The sequence below is a fragment of the Dunckerocampus dactyliophorus genome, chromosome 20 (genome assembly GCF_027744805.1).
Source record: "Dunckerocampus dactyliophorus isolate RoL2022-P2 chromosome 20, RoL_Ddac_1.1, whole genome shotgun sequence".
Lineage (NCBI taxonomy): Eukaryota > Metazoa > Chordata > Actinopteri > Syngnathiformes > Syngnathidae > Dunckerocampus > Dunckerocampus dactyliophorus.
In genome coordinates this window covers 17081714-17104172 of record NC_072838.1, presented here as the reverse complement: position 1 = coordinate 17104172, position 22459 = coordinate 17081714, and the positions used below count along the sequence as shown (strand labels likewise).

At 41.6% G+C, this 22459-nt stretch overlaps 1 protein-coding gene across 5 annotated transcripts in view; it reads right to left on the bottom strand.

Annotated features, from left to right (window-relative positions):
• trps1 (trichorhinophalangeal syndrome I) overlaps nt 1-19465 on the bottom strand; it is a 97974-nt gene extending 78509 nt beyond the window's left edge. For 2 of the 5 annotated variants that reach the window (XM_054763056.1, XM_054763060.1), the window contains exons 1-2: nt 18949-19465; nt 31-415 (exon numbers count right to left, since the gene is read on the bottom strand). In XM_054763056.1, coding sequence (XP_054619031.1) covers nt 31-43 — 13 coding nt within the window. In that variant the 5' untranslated portion in view covers nt 44-415; nt 18949-19465. Of the gene's footprint in view, nt 1-30; nt 416-18501; nt 18702-18948 lie in introns of those variants that run through there. The other 3 variants (XM_054763059.1, XM_054763057.1, XM_054763058.1) reach the window with 3 other exon arrangements.
• Nucleotides 19466-22459: the final 2994 nt, after the last annotated feature.

Sequence of the window (22459 nt, the reverse complement as noted above, 5' to 3'; positions counted from 1 at the left end):
CAATATATACAATATATGCAAATGTCTTACCTCTGCTGTTCATCAGGTTACAAAAACATTCTGCCAGATTCCGGGCCTGGGCATCGGTTCTATTGAAGCGGCTCAGTTGGGCCCCGGAGGTCCGTCCAGCAGCTGTACGCCGGTCTGGTAATGGGAAGCAGAAACCGAGCGGGCTAATCCATCCGCTCCTTTCTCAGCAGGGCCGCTGTCGAAGACGCAGGTCCATCGCGGCCAAACCTTCGGGTTCTGTTTTTTTTCTTTTTCTTTTTTAGGAGGGTCTTAAACTCCACATAGCATCCACTCACTGAGGTCCACTGGTGGTCTTACGGCGTGTAGATCCCGGGGAGAGGTTTTAAAAGCAGGGTCCAGGTCTTTGACTTGTCGGTTCTTAGTCACACTTGTCTACTTTAACAACCTGTGGAGGCAAGGCAAGAGACAGCTTTAGTGGAGCCCGTCATCAGGACACGTCTTGTCCGTATTTTACCAGGACATAATTGGACCAAAAGTGCACCGTAAACCGGCCGAGGATGCTTCATGTTTCCATTTGACACGGCGACATTACGACCCCATCAAGCCGAAGCAAGGTCACCATTTCTAATACATAACTCGGCAACATCACTATTAACTAGTCGACAATTTACGAGTGTGTAGCAACAAGAGCGCACCAGCCTGTCCTGTTTTCGTCCCAACGCCTTATCGATCACATTATGAGGGGAATTAAGCGCCAGTCGATGAGCAATTTCAAGGAATTATGACTTGAATCCTCTTCTCACTCCAGTCAGCGGCTGTGAATAATAATAATGAGAACTGCCTTGTTCTCTCCTCGGTCATCACTATCACGCGAGTCGTCTCTCTTGCTCTCCAATAATCAGTAGACTTCACCATCACTTCATTAGGGACGTCAATATGCGCAGCTCATGTAACTTGTGGAAGCTTCTACTCCTGAACCGCTGCACACAAAAGGGTGACATTTTTTGCAAAACACACATCCACGCTGTGTAGCCCGCGCTATTATTTTTCCGACTGATTAATAAACCCCATAAGTCGGATTGACTTGAAACGTCTCACACACTTCAATGCGCGGATCGACAAAACACTCGCTATGAATTTGTTTTACTTTATTTCCATAAGCGAACACTTCTACTGCTGAACCGCTGCACACAAAAGGGTGAAATTTTGGCAAAACACGCGTGATGATTAATAAACCCCATAAGTCAGATTGACTTTGAACATCTCACAGAGTTCAGCTCTACAAAACAGCCACCAAAAGATTGACTATTTGTGTAAGCTAGCGCTACTAGTCCTAAACCGCTGCACACAAAAGGGTGACATTTTGGCAAAACACCCACCCACACTGTGTTGCCTGTGTTATTATTTTTCTGACTGATTAAAAAACCCCTTAAGTCGGATTGACTTGAAACGTGTCACAGAGTTCAATGCACTGCTCTCCAAAACATCGACTGTATTTGAGTAAGCTAACTCTTCTACTACTGAACTGCTGCACACAAAAGGGTGAAGATTTGGCAAAAGATGCACCCCTACTGTGTAGCCTGTGCTATGATTTTTCTGACAAATACACCACATGGTGGCGCTCTTATTAAAGCCCATGAGCTGGAATCACTTCAAATTTCTCCAACAGCTCTACAGAACAACCCACTGTACCCTTCAGGTGTTTGGCCAAATCACCACAAAATCTGGTACACACCTTTACGGGACTGATTATTTGAAAAACATGGCCGCCATAAAGGAAAACATTTTACTTATGTAGCGACAAATTGCCCACAAATCATTAATCATTTGTCTAATGATTATAAAACCTTTGCGGATAACTCCGTAGCATGTCGCCTTCCACGCATTTTGACCACAACCCTGAAACGTCACATACACTCCATGGGGGGGAGGGGGTAGGGAGGTTCTAATTTTTTCACTTGCATGTGCCTTTTTGGGGCGGGTACGAGTGTGCGTTTGCATGTAATCATGTGCGTCAGGCCGTCATGAATGGTGCGTTTGAGACGGAGCGGAGTATGGAGTTCCTCGGGCTGGAAGCAAATTGGAAACAGAAAAACAAACATCCCCCCCCCCACCACCAGCACCCACTCTTCCACTCAAACCCCCACCACCACCTAGCGTCGCAGGGCCGACCTGTCTGGGACAATGTAACAGCCTATCGTCGGACTGGACCACACACAGGGAGGCGGTAGCTGTAGTGTGGTGGGAGGACATCTGTGCGTGTGTGTGTGTGTGTGTGTGTGTGTGCGTGTGTGTGTGTGTGTGCAATCACACGTTGGAAAAACAGGCAGGAATCATGCAATGCTTGTTGAGAGCTCAGCAACGGATTGATGGGAAAGACAGAGCGATGGAAAGCCATTTCAAATTTGAAAAAAATAAAGGTTGATGGAGAAACACGAGTGGAAAAGATGGAGATAAGTCACGGTGGTGGATGAGGAGAAGGGGGGGTGAAAAGAAGCAGGATAAGGAGAAAAACAGAGACTGTGATTGACTAAATGAATGAGGAGCCGCGAGACCCAGTCAGGGCTCCACGGGGGAAAATATTTAGACTTTGAAGGCGTTTCTCTCTCGTGTTCGTCTTTCCCAGCTAATGGCTAATGCTATTATGTGGTCCGGCCCTCATTAAGCGGAAGCGTGTGGATGGAGTTTGTGGGCGCGCTCTTAACAGTTGATGTCAGACAACACAGCGTTCTGACTGATTACATGATAAACCCAGCGGTGTCATTTACTGTAGTGGCAACACCATTCAGAGTGCCGCTTGAAGATGGGAAGGTCAGAAAATGACTCAGAATTTCTGTAATGACTCATGATCTACAGTATCTCGCACGTCAATCTTTTTTCTTCTTCTTCTTCTTCTCCAAACACCCCATATCTGTTTTCAGGTGACGACATACACCACCCCTTCTCAAATGGCGGGTGCCCTTGTTCTTTTTTTTGTATTTTTATCTTTAGTTCAAACAAAAGTTGGACGGATGCGGTCAAAGCCACAGGACAGGTAATCTGCTCTGGTTCCTCCGTACTGATGTCACATTTCAACGAGTGTATGCACTTGTTGCACAAAGCTCGAATAACAAAATAAGACTGCTCGTCTGTGAATACTTCTGACGTTCACGGGGCACAACAGAGTATCAGAACTTGTCTGCTTACAATTAGGCATGGGCTGGTTTCAAGGTATACCACGGTCACGGTTACAAAACCACTCCAATAGCGCGTCATGCCGTTTCTACCATATGACAGAAAGTGGAGGTCCAGCGCGGCCACTACGTGGAAATACTTTGTCACGTCCTGTGTTACTCCTCGCAGTCGGGACTGGGCTTCGATGCGTTCCCAACAGTCGTTAGCTGCTTCGTTAGCATTGAGTGGCGCCAGTACGGCCGTGCTGTTGTCGCCATTGTCTGTGGACATGCTACGCGCGTGTGATTGAGAAGGAGACAAGAGTGGAGGACAAGTGGTATAAAGCATACAGCAGCAATCAATGGGCTTGCACTGCTGTATTCTCAACCAATCTTGCTCAAATTTTACACACGTGCTTGTCGGCCCCCCCTAAAAGGCGTGTGCCAAATTTTGTCGTGATTGGGCAAAACATTCTCAAGTTACAGTGAGTGTTTGGTAGAGCTGTGGGAAAAATTTCAAGTCAATTATTTTCAGCAAAATCATAGCACAGGCAACACAACAGTGGTGCATGTTTTGACACATTTTTACCCTTTCGTGTGCAGCGGTTCAGGAGTATAAGAGTTAGCTTACACAAACACACACAATTCACGGAAATTTGTATATATATCTATCCCCCACCTCATGGGTCCAAACATCTTCATCAATCACTTTTTTATATAAAAAAAAAAAGGTTGTGGGCTGTTAAGTGCATGCAAAAGCGCTAACAGCCACAACTGTTAATCCCTAACCGCACACATTTAGATTTCATAAAATAATAAATATAAATTGTTTATTGGTCAATGTGGATGCCTTTGGTTAAACGGTTTTCGCTTCATTCTTCCATTCAGCCAACTCCGTCCGCGGGCTAAAGCGCTTAATGTATTTGAAAGGCGTGTTTGAAGTGTCCCAGTCAATTTTACATGCGCTTCTTGCAAAGTTAAGCTACATGTTCCAACAATTTGAGCCCAGAATGCACACGTCCATCTGAAAGGGATTATTACCAGAGTCAGTTCTACAAGTAAAAAACAATCAGAATACCAGCCAAAGGACCAATCAAAGTACAGTATGCTTTCTGTTTGTTTTATAACGCCACAGTGCATTACTAGCTTTGTAGACGCACATTTCTTTGATGCAGTTCTTGTACTGGATCTGGATTGTGCATGTGTACCAAATGTAACCAGTCAGTGTATGCACATGTACAAGTAAAATGTCTTACTACTTTTCATGTTTTGAAGGTTATATAAATTGGACAGCATAAGCGCAACTTCTACGGATGGTTGTTGGTTTGGCACTGCTTCAAAAGCAAACACCGCCAGTTTTCGGATGATTCAGTTTCCATTTTTTGCTCAAATGTCACTTTGGTTCTCATACGCTGTAGCTGTTTTCACACAATATTGCACAATCTAGTCAGTTTGCCATGTCCTGTATTGTTCCGCAAAATCAAGTGCCCAAACAAAGCACCCTATGCGTTGCTGACTAACCGTCCGCACATGTTTTTATTGGGTGTAACTGCTGAATAATCCGCCATGGAGATGAAGAGCGTTGCAATTGCCAGTAATTTGATAAAGGTGAGAAACACTATTGAATTCAGTCTTTTCAGGATGTACAGTAAATCCGAATCAATAATGAGTTTGACATTTTTATTATTTTGCATTTTTTCTGCATGTAATATTATAATTATGCTCTATAAGATGCATTTTGGTGTGTTTGGAATGGTTTCATTGGATTGACATTATTTCCGAAGAGAAAAATTGCCTCAGTTTTTGTACGTTTCGGTATTTGTCAGACCTTCTGGAACAAATTAAAACTTTTAAAAATTGAGGCAAGGCATTGTTTATCATAGAAGGACGGCATACAATTTGTTGTCCCTGCAAAAAAAAAAAAAAAAAAAAGGTCCAATTTACTTATTTAACTACTACTACTATAAATTGGGGCTGCAAGTAACGATTATTTTCTAAGTCGATTAATCTGAAGCGTGTTGTTTTCAATTAATCAAGTAAGCAGCTAGGCTGTCGACAAACCTAACACAGTTAGTGGTTTGGTCTGCAATATATCAGAAGGGAGGCAAACACGTCAATTGCCGTTTACCAAAGTCAAAGCTGAAGTGTGAATATCTTGTTTTGCCTAAAACACAAAAATAATAGGTCTGCTTTCATGGATGACTAAGGAAATGAATAAATATTCACATCTGAGAGGCTGAAAACAGAGGATATTTAAATTTTTTTATAAAAAAATGATTCATCGAATACCAAAATATTGTCAATTAATCGGATAATCGATTAATCATCAGTTAATTGTTTCAGACTTACTATAAATTGTAAATTAATTAATATTAACGTCCCAAAAAAAATTCTGGTTGTACATTTTATTCACAACATCAAAGAAATCTTCTTTCCAAACTTGAGACACTAAGACCTGCTGACACCGACTAAATTTTTTTGGTCCAATTCCAGCCAAGCAACTTGCTCAAAACACTAAATCAATTTCATGGAATCCTATTTCACGTGGAGACAAGACGACATACGCTGGCAACACACAAAAACGTCCTTGGCACAGTCAAAGGAGGAGTTTCTCAAACAAGAATAGCCAAATCTTCTGGTCTGCAGCGGAGGCTCCCAAATCACCGCAGCCCAGACAGACAGAGCGCGTATTCATCCTCGGACACAGGCGAGCTGCGTAAATCAACAGGTATCTCCACAGCGGAGACTCTCACGCTTCAAAGAAATTACAGAGAAGAAACTTTTAGTGGTGCTTGTACGGCGTAATGGAAGGAACTAGTAGCAGGAATAAATCAACATGTTGATTGTTGACTCTCTGTTGCCCAAAAAAATATGGAAAACAAACCGGAGTCATGCCAGAAGAACACACACACACACACACACTTGCATAGACATGTAGCAGGTATATAAGGATTTGCACACATGCACACACATGTCATGGTTTGCGTCCGTCTGGCTAAGCTCAAACATTACGTCACTGGCACACACACAAGCGTCTAGAGAAAGAAAGAAAGAAAGAAAGAAAGACGGCAGTGCACCAACACAACTCTCCCGCCTGTATAAACACACAAACACGCACACTTTTCCACGGACGTTTCCTGCAGAAGCAGCGCCCGCCGCTTGACGGGAAAAATATCTGCACAGCGGAACGTTAGCGGGCCACAATGTTGACTTTGTATTGCCTTCCAGAGCCCTTCATTCCGCATGTGGGCCGGCTGGAGAGAAGCGATGTTTCTCCGCTGGACGCTAATCGGGAAGCGGGGGTGTTTTTTTTTTTTTCTTGGAGTGGTGATGTCAATGCAGGGCAGGGCTTCGTTCAAGACTGGGGGGGTGTGCGCACAAGAGCCAAAAGTTGTCACAGTATCTCAGTGTGTGGCTGCAAAACCAGCTTTAGGGGGATATCATGCAAAGGTGACATTTGAGTGACGTTGTAATAGCACCGTGTGTCCCTAGAGCCTGCTTGTGAGAAAAACCCATCATTGCCCTCATTTCTTTGCTCATACAGTCTGCTTTCAAGTTCCGAGTATTCATGACTTCATGACCCAGGCTTTGCTACACATCTTAACATTAAGCACAGAGCTCCGCCAACTAGTCGGGCTACAGACGTATTATTTTGTTTGTCTTCAGTGAATAGGCTAAGCTAGCATGATGTTGCTACCGTTTGTGTCCTCCTGTCGTCCTCCTTAGTGCGACAACTATTTCACTTCCGATACAATCCAGATATTGCAGCCTTGAGTACCAATATCAATCCGATCATACATACTTGTATTACTTATTTTGTTAGATGCTTCGGATGGGCGGTGGGGTCGGTCGTGTTGCACTTCCCCGTTTCTATACCACCGTGGGGGTTTTGCACTGGGGGCTGCGGCGTCTTTTCCCAGACGTTGTCGTCGCTCCTGCTCCTGTTAGCACGTTAGCACAGGCTGTTGTGTTCACGTGGGCTCCATCCAGGCGCTGCTGGATAGATGTGCTGAAATAGGCTGCTTGTATTGGAGTGCTGATATCGGAGACAATTTCGTGGCTTCACTAACCTGGTTTTTCAAAATAAATTAATAAATTATCGCTGTTTCGTGGTTGACCGCGGCCTATTATTAAATGGAAACAGATTTACTGATGGACTTCCCCTTGAGATGAAGCATCTCGTTTTCAAGGGGGTCCAACATAAAACATCAAATGTACAAGACAACACAATCACAAACAGCATACACAGGCTCCGCGCTACCACCCCACCCCCACAAGCCCACAGTACCCACACAAAGCATCAATAACATGTCACATCGTTACTACACCGTCCACAGAACAACAAAATCACTAATGTACACACAATAAACAATCATGTGCCACAATTAGTAACAGCAACAGCAACCAAATAAAATACAACATCACAGCCATTAAAAGCAGTTACATGATGTTTTAAGAAAACAAAATATGAAATTCTTGAAAATACTAAATTGTTAGGTAAGGGGTTCCAATCTGATGGAGCTTGAAATTTAAAAGCAAATTCTTTATTAGTTTTAGGCACAAAGAGAAAAGGTTGCTGAGTGTGTCTGAGAGGGTATGGTGATGTGAATGTGATTAAATATTGTTTTACATAAGACGGACAGTTCAAGTGAATGCATTTGGAAGTCAATTGGAGCCAGTGGTAATGTCTTTGATTGAAAGGTAAGCACTTCTAAGATTCATACATGGAGCACTGATGAGTCCGATATGGGCACCTAAAAATAAATCTGCATAAAGTGTTGTAAATAACAATGAGGGGTTGGAAATATGTTTCAAAGGTGTTCTGACAGTGTCAGCATACTCCAGAATAGGAAGTAATAACGATAGAGTGTGGCTAGGTTACGACTTCATTTGTTTCTGATGGATTCAGTGTGATACTCAACAGAAAGCAAAGGATCAATCCAGAGGCCAAGATATTTAAACGAGGTAACTTGTGCAAGTGGTGAGCCATCAGTAAAAGCAATGGTCAGATCTAAGGCACCGCCAAGACCTGGTCTAGTGCCAAACAACATACAGCGTGATTTCTTTTTGATCAGAATTAATTTGTCTGATGAGAACCACCTCTGAACTGAGGCGAACTCATGTTGCAAAGTGTTTTCAATGATAGATTGCTTGACACTAGATGAATAAATTACGACGTTGTCAGTATATAGGTGTACCTGACAATTGGAGCATATTTTTGGAAGATCATTCATGAAAATAGAAAAAAGAAGTGGTCCTAAGGATGAGCCTTGTGGCACTCCCTTCATAAGAATTGCATAATCAGATGCATGTCCATTAAAATGTACACACTGTCGTCTATTATGAAGATATGAGTTCAACCAAAATAAGCTATTTTGCGAGACACCAATAGAGTAAAGTTTATCAAGTAATAAATAATGGTCTGGAACCAATTAACCGCGATAAACGCGGGATTAAAGTACTTGTTTTCATTGTCGATATCCAATTAGATAAGTGCAGTTACAATGTATTTGTAAAAAGTGGATAAAGTACACAATAATGCTTCTTGGAGACACACACTCATGAACAGGTGTGTTCCCAGTTGGGCTTACTAAAAGCTCTTCTAAACTGTCTAGTGTAGATTTTAGAAAGACTTAAAAATGGTATAACATGGGACCTTTAAAACTATCATCATTTAGCGCAGTCTGGCTGCAATTTCCATTCCAAGCCAACAGTTGGCAGGGATATATGTGCATGTAGCCCCTTAACAGCGTTCTTCCTTTTCAAATAGTAAGAAAATAGATGACAAATGTGTCTTGTGTGACCATTCCTGTAACAAAAATCCATCAAGTTTGCGGTGAGGTCCGTGGAGCAACCATGCAACGCATGCCATGCAGCTGCACCATCAGATATGACGGCATGTCGCATTCCATTTTAGCTTCCCGGCAGTGATTTTAAGCAAGCTCAAGTCTTACCCAAAGGGATTTCTTCTTCGTTAAAGAGTTTGGGAGGCAGAGCGGGTCGTAAATAACAGTAATGGATGTTTCTCGGATGTGGTTATTAAGCAGATTACATTTGCATAATCATGTGTAGACTTTTAATGGCACTGTGGTTTTGGCTTGTTTTTCCAAAAGCTTCCTCTTCCCTTTTAGCTGCAAAGGCCCAACACTCTTCACCTCATTCATGACAGAAAGCATCAAATCAAAGGATATTTAGTGCATTTTTTGGAGTTTTTTCCCAAAAATGTTGCACACTCAGCTCGTACAGTTTTGGATACAAATCAGAATTTGTTTACGTTTGCTTTAATTCAACCTACTAAAGCCCAATAAATGTCCTCCCTAAATGCAGTTCATGTCAAATACAACTTCCTGTTGGTAATGGTCACGGTTCAGTTTATTTTCAACATGCTTCACATAGTCACACATACCTGCATGCCCGAAAAGGAGTCGGAAGAAGCAGAGCTTATTTACCCCTACCCCTTCTATGTGCAAAATGAATCCAATCGAGTGATTGACGCGAAGTTGAGGTGAAACTTTCCATGTGAAAGCAGTAAAAAGTCCAAAAGCCATGTTGTGGAACAAACGCGTGGCCCCCCACTGTGCTTTTCCTCCCACACACACACACACACACACACACACACACAAAGTAAATTTAACTGTCAGCCGTAAAGTTTTCAACTATAGCCAGTGATCCTCCCCCCTGCACCTCCTCCTACTCCTGTCTATGCTAATGACCTCCTCGCTGTCCATCTGCCCTCCTTTCTTCCTTCCTTCCTTCTTCCTAATGGTCTTAATTTTTGTGTACACAGTCGCCATCTTTTCCCAGCATTCACTCAAGTGGCCCAACGCCGACTCCAACATCACAACAAACTTCTCCTCCCTCCACCACCAACTCCCTCGAACACCCTGACCGTGGGCCTCAGACACCCACCACCTTGTCATCCCCGACAAAGACCACCCCCCAGATGTGTGTCCTCCCATCATTTCCATTTAAAAAAAAAAGGACCACCTCCCTCCCCCTTTGACATCCAACTATCAATGCACCCACTCCACACACACACACACACACACACACACAATGTAAGCTTCAAACACACACTGTAACACTCATATTGACACACAAGCAAGTGGAACAAGTACTTTTTAGGGGGGTGTGAAGAGGAAAAACATGCACACCGTGACCAAAAGGGCTTTAAAAGGTAATGTTAACTATAACTGAAATTGGTGAGTTTAGTTTAGTCTGAAATTGTGCAATACGCTGCAGTGAAAACACTTTTGCCACAAAAATGATTTTGACAAGGCTGGCATTAGGACGTGCAAAATCCTAAGAAATGTACATGGCCCAGGCTCAGAATATTGACGGTGGGCTAAAACTGTGCACTGAATCACAGGCTTGTGACTGGACCAGTTTAGGAGTCATGCAGTAACAACGTAATACTTTTCCATGGAAACTGCATAATTTACCACAAATATAAAATATCTTGCTATAAATTAATAGCAGTTGTGGTGAAAAAAAAAAAAAAAAAAAACTATTGTTTTCGGCCTTTGGCATTAAAATGTACAAAACTACTAAAATGTGCGTAACAACAGGACCAGGTACAGAATATTGACGGAATTTGAGGTAATTGAGGTTAAAAAAAAATGAATCACATGCTCGTAACTACACATGTTTATGAGTCAGACAGTAAAAATGTAATGTTTTGGCCATGAAAACTGCATAATGTACTACAAATACACAATATTTTGCCACAACTTCATAGCGACTGAGGTTACAAACTATTGTTTTGTGGCTTCGACATTAAAATGTTCAAAAGTCCTACTAAACGTGCTTGACAACTGGCCCAGGCTCAGAATACTTACAGTAGACTTAAAAATGTTCATTGAATTTTAGGACTTTTGAATTTTGCACCAAAAAAAATGAATTATAGGCTCATAACTAGCCACATTTATGAGTCATGCAGTGAAAACTTAATCCTTTTCCATGGAAACTGCAGAATTTACCACAAATATACAATATTTTGCCATAAATTAAAAGGATGTTGGCATTAGAAATGATTGTTTTCAGACTTCAGCATGAAAATGTACAAAATCCTGCGAGACCAAAAGGACAAGATCACGGGTACAAGCGGCTGAAATGAGTTTCCTCCGTAGGGTGGCTGGGCGCTCCCGTAAAGATAAGGTGAGAATCACTGTCATCTGGGAGAAACCCTGAGAGGAGCCAGCGGAGGTCAGGATGACTCCCGGTCGCCTCACTGAGGAGGAGTTCAGGGCACGTCCGACCGGTAGGAGGCCTCGGGGAAGACCCAGGACACATTGGAAAGGCTATGTCTCTGGACCACGGATCAGCGGATGAAGACGGATGGATGGATGGAAAATCCTACTAAATTCACATGACGACAGGCCAAGGCGCAGAGTGGACTGAAACTGCACAAAAAAATGTATCAAAGGCTCATCACTTGACAAGTTCATAGTAAACATGCATGGAAACCACAAATATTCAATAAATGCCACTGTCGTGGGGGTTAGAAACTACTCTTTTTAGATTTTGCCAATTTTAATGGCAAAATCTACTAAATGTTATTCATGACTAGAGGGATGTAATAATGGTAAAAACTATTTAGAAAGCCATCAACAGGTCTCCTATGCTCTACCTATTCCAATTATTAATACTGAATCATACTTCACAGATATTCACTTATCGCGGTCGGGTCTGGAACCAGTTAACTGCAACTGCACATCAATATCTGGCTATTGTTTTCAGACTTTGCCATTAAAACGCACAAAATCCTACTAAATTTGCATGATCACAGGCTGAGACAGAGAATACTAAATACGTCCATTGATGCATCATTGTCTGAATCACATCCTGACACAACTGCTTCACTGGTTCATGTGGTTGATGCCTGGTTTCATTGTGGCTCTTCATCGTTCCCTTTGACAACATCAGAAAGAAAGCAGGAGCACTTCCTCTGAAGTGGAGGGGAAAAAAGTGGCAAAGCAAAGAGCCTTGTTGTCGTCGTCGCTGCTGTGGAGCACAGCTAATGGTTACATAAGTGAGTGATTGGTAATTAGCTACGTTAGGCGCCGTTCTTCTGGCTGACAAAGACGGCCTCTTTCCCCATCAAAGTTAAATGAATTAGCTCTCAAAACATTAGCTTCTTTAAGACAATGGGGTAGATAGAGACCTATTTTTTACGCTGATATCGGCTGAGGACATCAGTCGGCCTAAAATGATCCGACATCACTGTATAGGAGCATCCAAAAAAGCTTTGTATACACTTTTAGACCCGTACAGCAGGGACTGAGCAACTGTGCAGACAAACTTCAGCTGAAGTTACTCGGAAAGAAAGCCTGGGGGCATCAGCTCAAACTTCCCTTCCCTTGCCCACATCTCAGCGGGGAACAGGTGAGACAGTTTGTTCTGTCTGTATCTCCTGCTTTTCTCTCAGGGTCTCGGGGCCGAAATGTCAAGCTAAAACAGAGGCGAGCAAGAGGTTGTCATGTCCCTCCGCGTTCTCGTAAATGACAACGAGATTTACCATGCTGCATACAATATCCGGCAAATATATATATATATATATATAATGTATGTCATTCAAAATGTGGGCTTTAATGAGCCTGGACTACAGAGAAAGTCTGCTCCTTGTTTCTCAGTCAGAATGGCTGACCTGCGCTAAGGGAGAGGACAAAGACTACTTTGAAAGTTCTCGCAGTCACCAGATGTTTTTAGCCAGAAACCAGACTTCCATGCTAATGGGTCTGAGTGCTCGTGTGTGTGTGTGTGTGAGTGGCACAGCGATGATTTAAAAAGCAGCAGGTAGCAGACTGTGTAGATGCACAAAGGATCAATTTTTTTTTAAATACATTGAAAGTCATGCTAGCATACATGTAATACAGATATCCTCAAAGTTCTACCATCATTAGACAAATGGTCAACAGCTTACGGACAATTAGTTGCTAAGTCATTAAGATTGATTGATGGCGGGCATGTTTTTCAACCAATCTTGCTCAAAGTTTACACGCACGTGCATGTCAGTGCCCGAAAGGTGTGTGCCAAATTTCCTGGCGATTTGGAGAAACACCCTAAAGTTACAGTGGGTGTTTTGTGTGTTGGGTGTCATGTGGTTTAATAACAGCACAGACGTGGTGTATTTATCAGAAAAATAATAGCACAGGAGACACAGTAAGGGCGCACGTTTTGATACATTTTCACCTTTGTGCAGCAGTTCAGGAACATACAAGTTGGCTTGTCATGACAGTAGAAGTCAAGTGATAATGTTTTTACACTGTTCCATCTGCAGTGGTCTGGTAGCTGAAGGGTAGAAGCTAGACCCGCTACAGTCCATTAATTGGTCGATAAGGAGTTGACACTTCAGTTTTTCCAATGACAAGCGAAGGGAAGGCTTCCAAACCATAAAGGACGAGGTTAAACTGAACGGTGCCACTTCATGGAAGCAGGCTATAAACCCAACTATAAACAAGCCACTTAGTTTCAATAGAAAGATGTTGAAGCTGTTAATTCCAAGGTTCTACAACTATGACCTGCAAATCTACAATAAACAACATGAACATATGAGTGTGACAGCCTTATCCTACAACAACAACAACAATAACAAAAAGATTCAACACTCTCCCTGAACTAAGAATGAATGCAATACTTGAGGAAAACGGTCCAGCACTTTTCCTCCATCAGCCATTTGGGCTTCCAACACAAAGAAACTTACAATTTAAAAAATCACATTCAGGCCACTTACGCCTCTCTGTCACATTTTCCGCAGCTAATTTTCACCGTCTGTCTGATGGCTTAATGTGGGAAAAAAGGGGAGGGAATTACCAGCGTGGGCTGCGGCGCTCACGGGAAACGGTCGAGTCTTGGAACGCAAATGCCAAAGTTGGAATGGAGCTTTTTGTTTGAATACTGTATCTCCATTGTACATAAAAAAATGAAAGCTATGACTTAGCTTTTGACGGGTAGCTTTCTCAGCTCAGTTGTCGTTGCCTTTGCCATCACCTGCTACTTGTAAACGTCTCCTCTGTTTCCTGACAGAGGGGGATTATTCACTCTCTATGATCAAAGCTGGAAAAACTGTCCCCTGTTTGGGATGACCCGCCCCCAGAAAGACTTTTACAAAAATAAATACTTTCTCCGTAAACCAAGAACATGTGCTCGTTATCTTTAAAGACAGACGTTAAAAAGGCCAAAAGAAACCAAAACAAGGCTGCACCAGCCACAAAAAGATAGGGGCCGTGGTCTTCAAAGCATTAAGTATGCACTCCTTTCCCCGCTACAAGCAAGAATCTAAACCCTGCAACACCAAAACCACGTGTCCAGGTAGTAAAACACTTTGTAAAAATTGCATGTTAGGATGCTAATGGTCTAAAATAAACCAAAACAAGGCAGCAACAGCCACAAAAACATGGCGGCCGTTGTAGTCAAAGCATTAAATATGCCCACTGGAAGCAAGAAAAGCAGAAGAATCCAAGCACTGCAACACCAAAACTAAATGTCCCAGGTGGTAAAACCCAATGAAAAAACGGCATCCTAATCTAGCCAGCGACAAAACCATGCACCAAGAGCCAGAATCCCTGTTTTGTTTTTTTTTTAATTGTCTTTAAATCACCTAGTTGTGACAAATAGGTTCTTTAAAAAATAAAAATAAAAATAAATTAATAGGCATTGCACAGAATGCTAGGAACATACTTCTGCCTTCCGTCTGCATTCTGGGGTTCTCAAATGGTCTCAACCGGGACCCACATTTTCCATTCATTCATAACTGTGCAATGAACATATAGAAAATAAAATAAAATATAACCAAAGGGGACTTCAGTTGTATATTACATATTTCAATGTAATTTTTGACTTGCTGTCTGCAACCCACCCAGAATGGATCCGCGACCCACTTTTGGGTCCCGACCCACCAGTTGAGAACCACCGTTATAGAAGGTACAAGTGTACTCCGCTCGGATAAAATCAGAGTTTGCCATATCACAAACAGTACGTAACACGAAAAGGATACCTCCGTGTTAAAAAGCAGTGGCTGTAGAACAGTGCCCTGAGGAGCTGTGACCAAATGAAACCAGTTGTTGTGAAAATTTCTAAACAAAATGACAAAAAAAAACATATGTCTGCATCCCTTCTGCTTTATTATGAGCAAGTGTGTAAGGGACATTGCTATGTTAGAATCAGCACAAATCGTTTAGAGAGGCTTTCAATGAAAGTTTGGTGTCTGACAAGCGTAATACGCCAACAACAACAGGCCAGGACGCCTCAGCCAACAATGTCCTATTCATTCTCATAATAAAGTGTATTTTAGGGAGCCTGTGGGCGACATGCATGGTGGTTAATGAGCAATCAGTCCATAGCAACAATGCGCCTTGATTAGGCGACACGAGGATGCTCTTCTTGACACAGACAGACAGGAGGGTGAGGTTTAAAAGCATCGCTAATCATTTATGGGATGGTGGCGACATAAACACTAGCAATCCTGCACAGATGAATGCTCGTTTCATTATTCACTGTATGCTTTTATGGGCTGTAGATGCAAGCTGTGAAAGGCTAGACGAGGACCATTCAAGATTCAAGATTCAAGACAGTTTTATTGTCATACATAAACATACATAAACATGTAGCATCATTAGGTTTTTGCAAGATAACCGTGGCCACAGTTTAGCCCAAAAGTTGCTTTGGACAGGGCTGATCCTGGAAGCGCCCAAAGACAAACGCGCGGCAGCCCGCAAAATCACTACAGTTGTTCCGTCATGTCGTACAGCGCGTCAAAACCCTCAATAAAACTACGGCGTGATTACATTCCAGCGTATGTGCGCCTTGCCTTTGCGCTCCAAGTCCAAGTCGCTCGTCTTTTTCTCCCACACCACCAAAAAAAAAAAAAATAAAAACTTTCACTTGGGCCCAGTTGCACCGCAGAGGCTTCACATCTTGCAGCCATATGAGTAATCCGTGGTTGTCTCCATAGTGCGCGCACACACTCACACACACACATACGGGAAAGCGTTTTATATGTTTTATTTAAGAGGTCGTCAACTGTTTAGAGGTTTAATAGCGGCGATGAACAAGGCCGTGAGATACAGTAACATCCAGTGTCTGCAAGGGAGAGGAATCATTTCGCTTTTTAAGATTGGTTTTCACTGGGCCACTCAGCAACGCGTGAAAAGGTTACGATAGAAGTGAGACAATGTATCAATAAGCAGTTGCTCTTGGACACAGCCCTGAGAAGCCATGACTACATTTGGTGGCATTTATTTTGTTCATCCACAAAATTCTAAAAAATAAAAATAAAAAAGGCTAAAACATAAAAATGTGATATTTGTTCATTTAAAATTGTATTTAAATTGCATTTAATTGTTTTTTTTATTTGAAACATAACAAAAATAAACATTTTCTTAAATAGTTAATTTTTTTTAAATCACATATATTGCTTAAAAAAAAACTTTACATTTAAAAAGGGCCCTGAGGGTTAAAATAACTTTAAAGGGAACAAGAGACAGGAATGTTCATTCATAATTCAAGATGCAAATGCCTTGATGCTTGTTAGTGCTACTTTCCAAGATCGAAGTTGTTGAAACATATCTTCTAATATTTTCCAAAGCATATAACACATATTGTCTGTGTCCAATGAAAAGACAATGACTTCTTTGTGTTTCGAACAAAAACAAACTTCCTTAAAAAGAAACTAAAAAGTTTAAGTGTGGGTGACATGTTTATTTATAATTCAAGAGACAAAGATGTCTATGTTTTAGTACTATTTTTCCAGGATTAAAGTTACTTTATGTGTTCAGGCAAAAAAAAATGCTTTTAAAAGAAAACAAAAAGTTGAAGTGAGACTCTAAGTTCATTTATAATTCAAGAAACAAACTTCTCTGGTTTTTAGTTCTATTCTCCAAGATTGAAGTTGCTAAAACATACTTTAGAACAACTTTTAACATACATAAATGCACATCGTCGCTGCCCAATTAATAGAAAATGACTTTTTCATGCATCAGACAAAAAAAATACCCTTAATAGGAAACAAGAAGTTTAAATGAGAATATAAATTCAAGAAACTAATTTCTCAGTACTTTTTAGTGCTTTGTCCATGATTAAAGTTGCTTATAACTAACTTCAACACATACGATGCGTACTGTCGATGTACAATGAAAAGAAAATGACTTCTTCATGCGTCGGACACAAAAAAAGACTTCAAAAAGGAAACACGATGTTTAAACGATACTGAAAATTCTCTATTCTCTATCTTATATTTTTTGCCAAGATTGAAGTTGCGGAAACATACTCTAACTAATTTCAACACATATGATGTGTACTGTTGCTGTACAATGACAAGAAAATGACTTTTCCCTCACGCGTTGGACAAAAAAAAAAACTTTCAAAAAGGAAACAAAGTTTAAATGAGGCTGAACAGCCGGAAAACAAACTTCTCTATGCTTTTGAGTGCTACTCTTCCATGATTAAAGTTGCCGAAACATACTTTACAACCAGTTTCAACAGATATGATGCATACTGTCGCTGTGCAATGACAAGAAAGGCCTTTTCTTCATGAGTTAGGGGGAAAAAAAAAAAGTCTACCTTTAAAGGGAAACGGGGCATTTAAATGAGACTGAAAATCCCCAAAACAAACTTCTCTATGCTTTTTGGTGCTACTTTCTAACCAATTTCAACACATCTTATGCATACTGTCACTGTACAATGATGTTTTGAACAACGTCATTGGACAGCAATAATACAAAAACACTGAATGTCATCCCCCATGTCCACTTTTTCCTGCAACTATATGGTCCACTGTATGCTTTTTAAATAAAACATACTGAAGGTTATCGGTTGAATAAAAGTGTGTGCACACATTAGTAATTCTTACTTTTTTAAAAGGGGGTGAAGCAACAGAGAACTGTGGAGGACTGTGTATAAAAAAAAGCTTCCTCGCCAGTGTGTGCCTCATTGTACTGGCCTCACATACTCGGCTCTCCCCACAGAGTTGTCATGCCTACCCCTGGCTCCCTTATCTCAAAGGAACATCACACTTTTTCTTACCACAGAGATGGAGGGGAAAGGGGGGTGTAAGTGTGTGGGGGGGGGTGCTTTGGTAATGTTGATTGCAAGTATCCATCATGCAAAGTTGCAAACAATCAATAAACAAACTATCAGGGCGATGAGTTTCCCTTTCAAGCCGTGTTTAAGGGGGGGGACGCCACCATGCATGCACCCCCTCCCTCCTAAAAGCTTGCAAACAATGAAAGAGGTGCAAAACTGCGCCATAACTAACCCAAGATAAACAGATAAGCAAACTTCCAGCAGCAGAATCTCGAGACAAGAAAAAGTTGTGAATACACAGCAAAGTAGTGACAACAAATCCCAACAACTTGACCGAGGGCGATAAGAAGGAACCTACTTGAGGCGACACAACCGACGTCTCGCTCGCGGGCTCGCAACTCACTTTGTGCGGGGAAGCGGCAGCCGAGAGTGGTCCAACCTCCAGAAGCAGCAGAAGCAACACCCCGATTTCGTTCAAGTCCTGAGCTCAAATGTGAGCTGCCATGTGAATTCAAAGCGGCACTTTTCCTCATTTCCTTTCCTTTCCTTTCCCCTCCCTCCTTCTTCCTCCTCCTCCCTCATCCAGCCGCTCTCCTTGCGGTTACATAAGACGTCAGCCGCCGCTGGTTGTCGTAAAAGCGACGAAGACAGCGAGGACTGTCCCCACAGTCCCACTTCCCCCGTCAACTCAACCGGTGCCCCCCTTGGTTTTAACACCCGAGTGAGAGGTTACCGATCAGCGATGTCCTCGGCTCATGTTGTTTATTTTTTACGCCATTGCGACAGTTTTTAGTGTGTTTCTTACCTGTTGATCACAGACGAGCTAGCTCCGTGCTAGCATGCTAAAGATGGAGGCTAAAGCAGGCGGTCTGTCTCTTTGTTGTTGTTGCATCCTGCAAGGTGGCTCTTTTGTGGGGGTTTTGTCCTTTTGCAAGAACCAAGAGAGTTTTTAATTCTACGCGATCGTCGGCAGCATGCAAAACACCGTCTGCTAAGTTGCAGACTTTCAGAGTGTCGTTCAGTCGCGCGGCCCCCGCGTTAAGAGCGCCTTATTCGGCCACCGCGAGCCCGTCGTTGGGTCGCCACGGCAAGCGGAAGCGGAGAAGCTCCCGGTTTGTTGTGACTCGTGTTGTTGTCATTTTGTTCAGAGTGGTGTTTGTCGTTTTGCGGTGACAGGACATCTCTTGGCAATTTTGCTGTGGAGATTACGTCACAGGAGGAAGACAACACACACACAGCTGCGGCTCTATTAATATCAAGGAGACGGCCGAAGACTCTTAAAGTGACACACGCATATTTACAACTAATTGTTACACTTCCTACTAAGTAATATCACCTCTTATACAATAAAGACTGACTTTTAAAGTGACTACAAACTTGTGTTCAAGTTTATAAAAAGCCTCCACAAGATCGTGACTCTTAAAGAGGTAGGCACACTCATAACAAACTTACTATTAAGCCACGTTAAGCTAACAATTTAAAGACACAGGCACCCATATTCAACTCGAATACTCTGAAAGTGACACAAACACTCATAACGAACCCAATCATACAAGTCAAGATTAATACATCGGAGACTCACTGTTAAAGTGACACACAATCACTCATAACAAACATGTTCAAGTTCATCAATACGGTAGTGACTCTGAAAGAGACAGGCATCCATATTAAACCCAATAGTCCAGTTGGTAGTATACAAAAGACTTTTACAACTAAATGTTACACTTCCTACTAAGTAATATCACCTTTTATACAATAAAGACTGACTTTTAAAGTGACGACAAGTTTGTGTTCAAGTTTATAAAAAGGTACCTCAAGCTCGCGACTCTTAAAGAAACAGGCACACTCATAACAAACTATTACTATTAAACTATTGTGTCTCCCCTGCCTGAAATTGTACTTTTTGCTTCAGTCAATCACACTGTAAAATTATTGTAAGATGGTGATTCCGAAATTGGCAGATGATTGGTGAGTTCTGTTTGGCAATGAAAACGTTCCGCGCTAACAGCTACGACTGCTCCACACTGTTAAAGCCTTCTGCCTTACCCTCAGGGTATCCTGGGGACACTTTGCACCATTCATTTATGTTTATTTTCAAGCATTTTGGCTGTGAATATAGGTGAAATTTGGCATGCACGTTTGATAATCGTCATATCTGTTCCATAAATTAGCCTGAAGTGGCAAAGCAAGACAGAAAAATGTCCATTTGAAAATGTAATTTTTGATCCCACATTTATCTTAACATAAACTAAAGCAATCCTTCATGTTAAGATTTTCATATGGATTGCCAGCTTTCCATTTTTTTGTTTTTACATTTGTCCACCAGATGACGGTACTTTTTCTCGACACTACACCTCCTGACCAATCGCAAGGGAGTAGGCGTGGTCGGGGAGGAGGCTGCAGAATCCGAGCATGTCAGCCAAGAGGAGAAGAAAGCAGACTTACCGTGTACAGAAATTTATGTTTATGGAGTATTTTAAAGAAACATACTATAGTACCCAAAAGGCCCCTTTAAGGACCTTTAAAAAAACTGTTAAAGCGACACACATAATTCTATCTATCAGATGCATATTCAATAAACAATATCCAAATTGCGTCTTTTTAAAGCATAAAAACACATATCATTCCTTAAATCAATATGACTTTCATAAAAGTGTATATAATTAGAACCAAACATGATTTTTTTCCCCCATTAACATAGTGAGATCAGACGCCATCCATATTAATAAGCCTTATCTGGTTTCCCTCACCACATAACCACGGGGCAAATAGAACTCAGAGGAGCGGCGTGATCACAATCCTAAATCAGTGAATGGATTTAAACGAGAATAAATGACTGGGCGATAAGATCACAGCATTACAACTCTATCAATAGCAGCTTTTTAAGTTGGAGATTATAAATCATGTGATTGAAATAGAAATCCTGCATTGCATACTTAGCAATGGCTTCACACAAAAAGTCATCATTGCAAGATAAAGTCAGTAATATCAATATTTAGTCCAAGGATGAAATATTAAGACAGTAAAGTCATAATGTCAAAAGAAAAATAGCATAAATTGGAAATATTATAGGGAAAAAGTGGTAATATGAGAAACAAACAGAAAAAAGTTGCAATTTTTGGAAAATTAAATTGTGAAAAAGTTATATAATTACAACATAAAATAGACATAGACATGCAACAGCCCCCCTACAGTCACCTTAACACTCTGATTTTTCTTTGTTTACACCACATAGGCAGGCTATGGGATCACTGCAGGGACACGAGAGATGGCCACCGCTAGCATAGCACGCTACCGAGCTAACTAGTTAGCCTCTCCAATTTACTTATTCTAAATTTAAGAAAGCGTTTGAAACAGGGTCGGGAAGAAGGACAAAGTAAGAAGCCAAATATGTACCACTTCCACAGGGAATGGGAGGGTAACCTTTTTTCATTCTATCATGTTGGACATACCATGGCTGACTTCATGCATGTGAAGGTACTCTAATCTAATGTCATGCCTAATGTAATCTGATCTCATGTCTAATGTAATCTAATCTAATGTCATGTCTCATCAATGTAACATTACTGACACCTAGTGACCAGAATATCACAATTAACCTGTCTTTTTTCACTGATAATAGTCTCTAGTCAACCACAAATGAATGAATTTTGGATAAACTGCGATAGAGTGAGGGACCGATGTTCAAAGCGCCATGTAGTGAGGGACGACTTTACAATGCAAGGTTTTACAATTGTTGCACATCACCAACTCGTCTTTTTGGATTATGAACAGCGCTCATCTTCTTTTTGCACTCGGTACGGAAAACTGTTTAGGTTTCATGAGGTGTGACAGTTTGACACTGGAACGGATGGAATCTATTACCAGTGAGTGTGTTCCACCGCGTGACGGATGCCAGCATTGATGCAGCAGGCTTGTGCGTCTTAATGAAATAATGAAAAACGTTCTTCAGCAAGCTTTTAACTCTGCGGGGGGGGGGGATCATGGTGGTGAGATCATGGAAGGTGTTTAGCGTGATGCTTGAACTTGATGTTGTTGTGCTGTGGATGTGGAGCCTCTGTGGGCTCCTCAGAGCCTTTCAGCACCACGGGGAGCTTCTGCTTGGTTTCAAGCAACGGCTCGGCTCTTACATGATGTCATGCATCTCATGAGATGGTTCCCACATTGTTTGACAATCTTGATTTTCATTGCCAAGCAAGAAACACGAGGACAGGACCAGTGTTTTATGTTTTTTTTTTCTTGCATGATAATTAAGGCATTGATCTCGTCACGCTAACTATAAGACAACATGGAACATATTTTATAAGAACAAAATA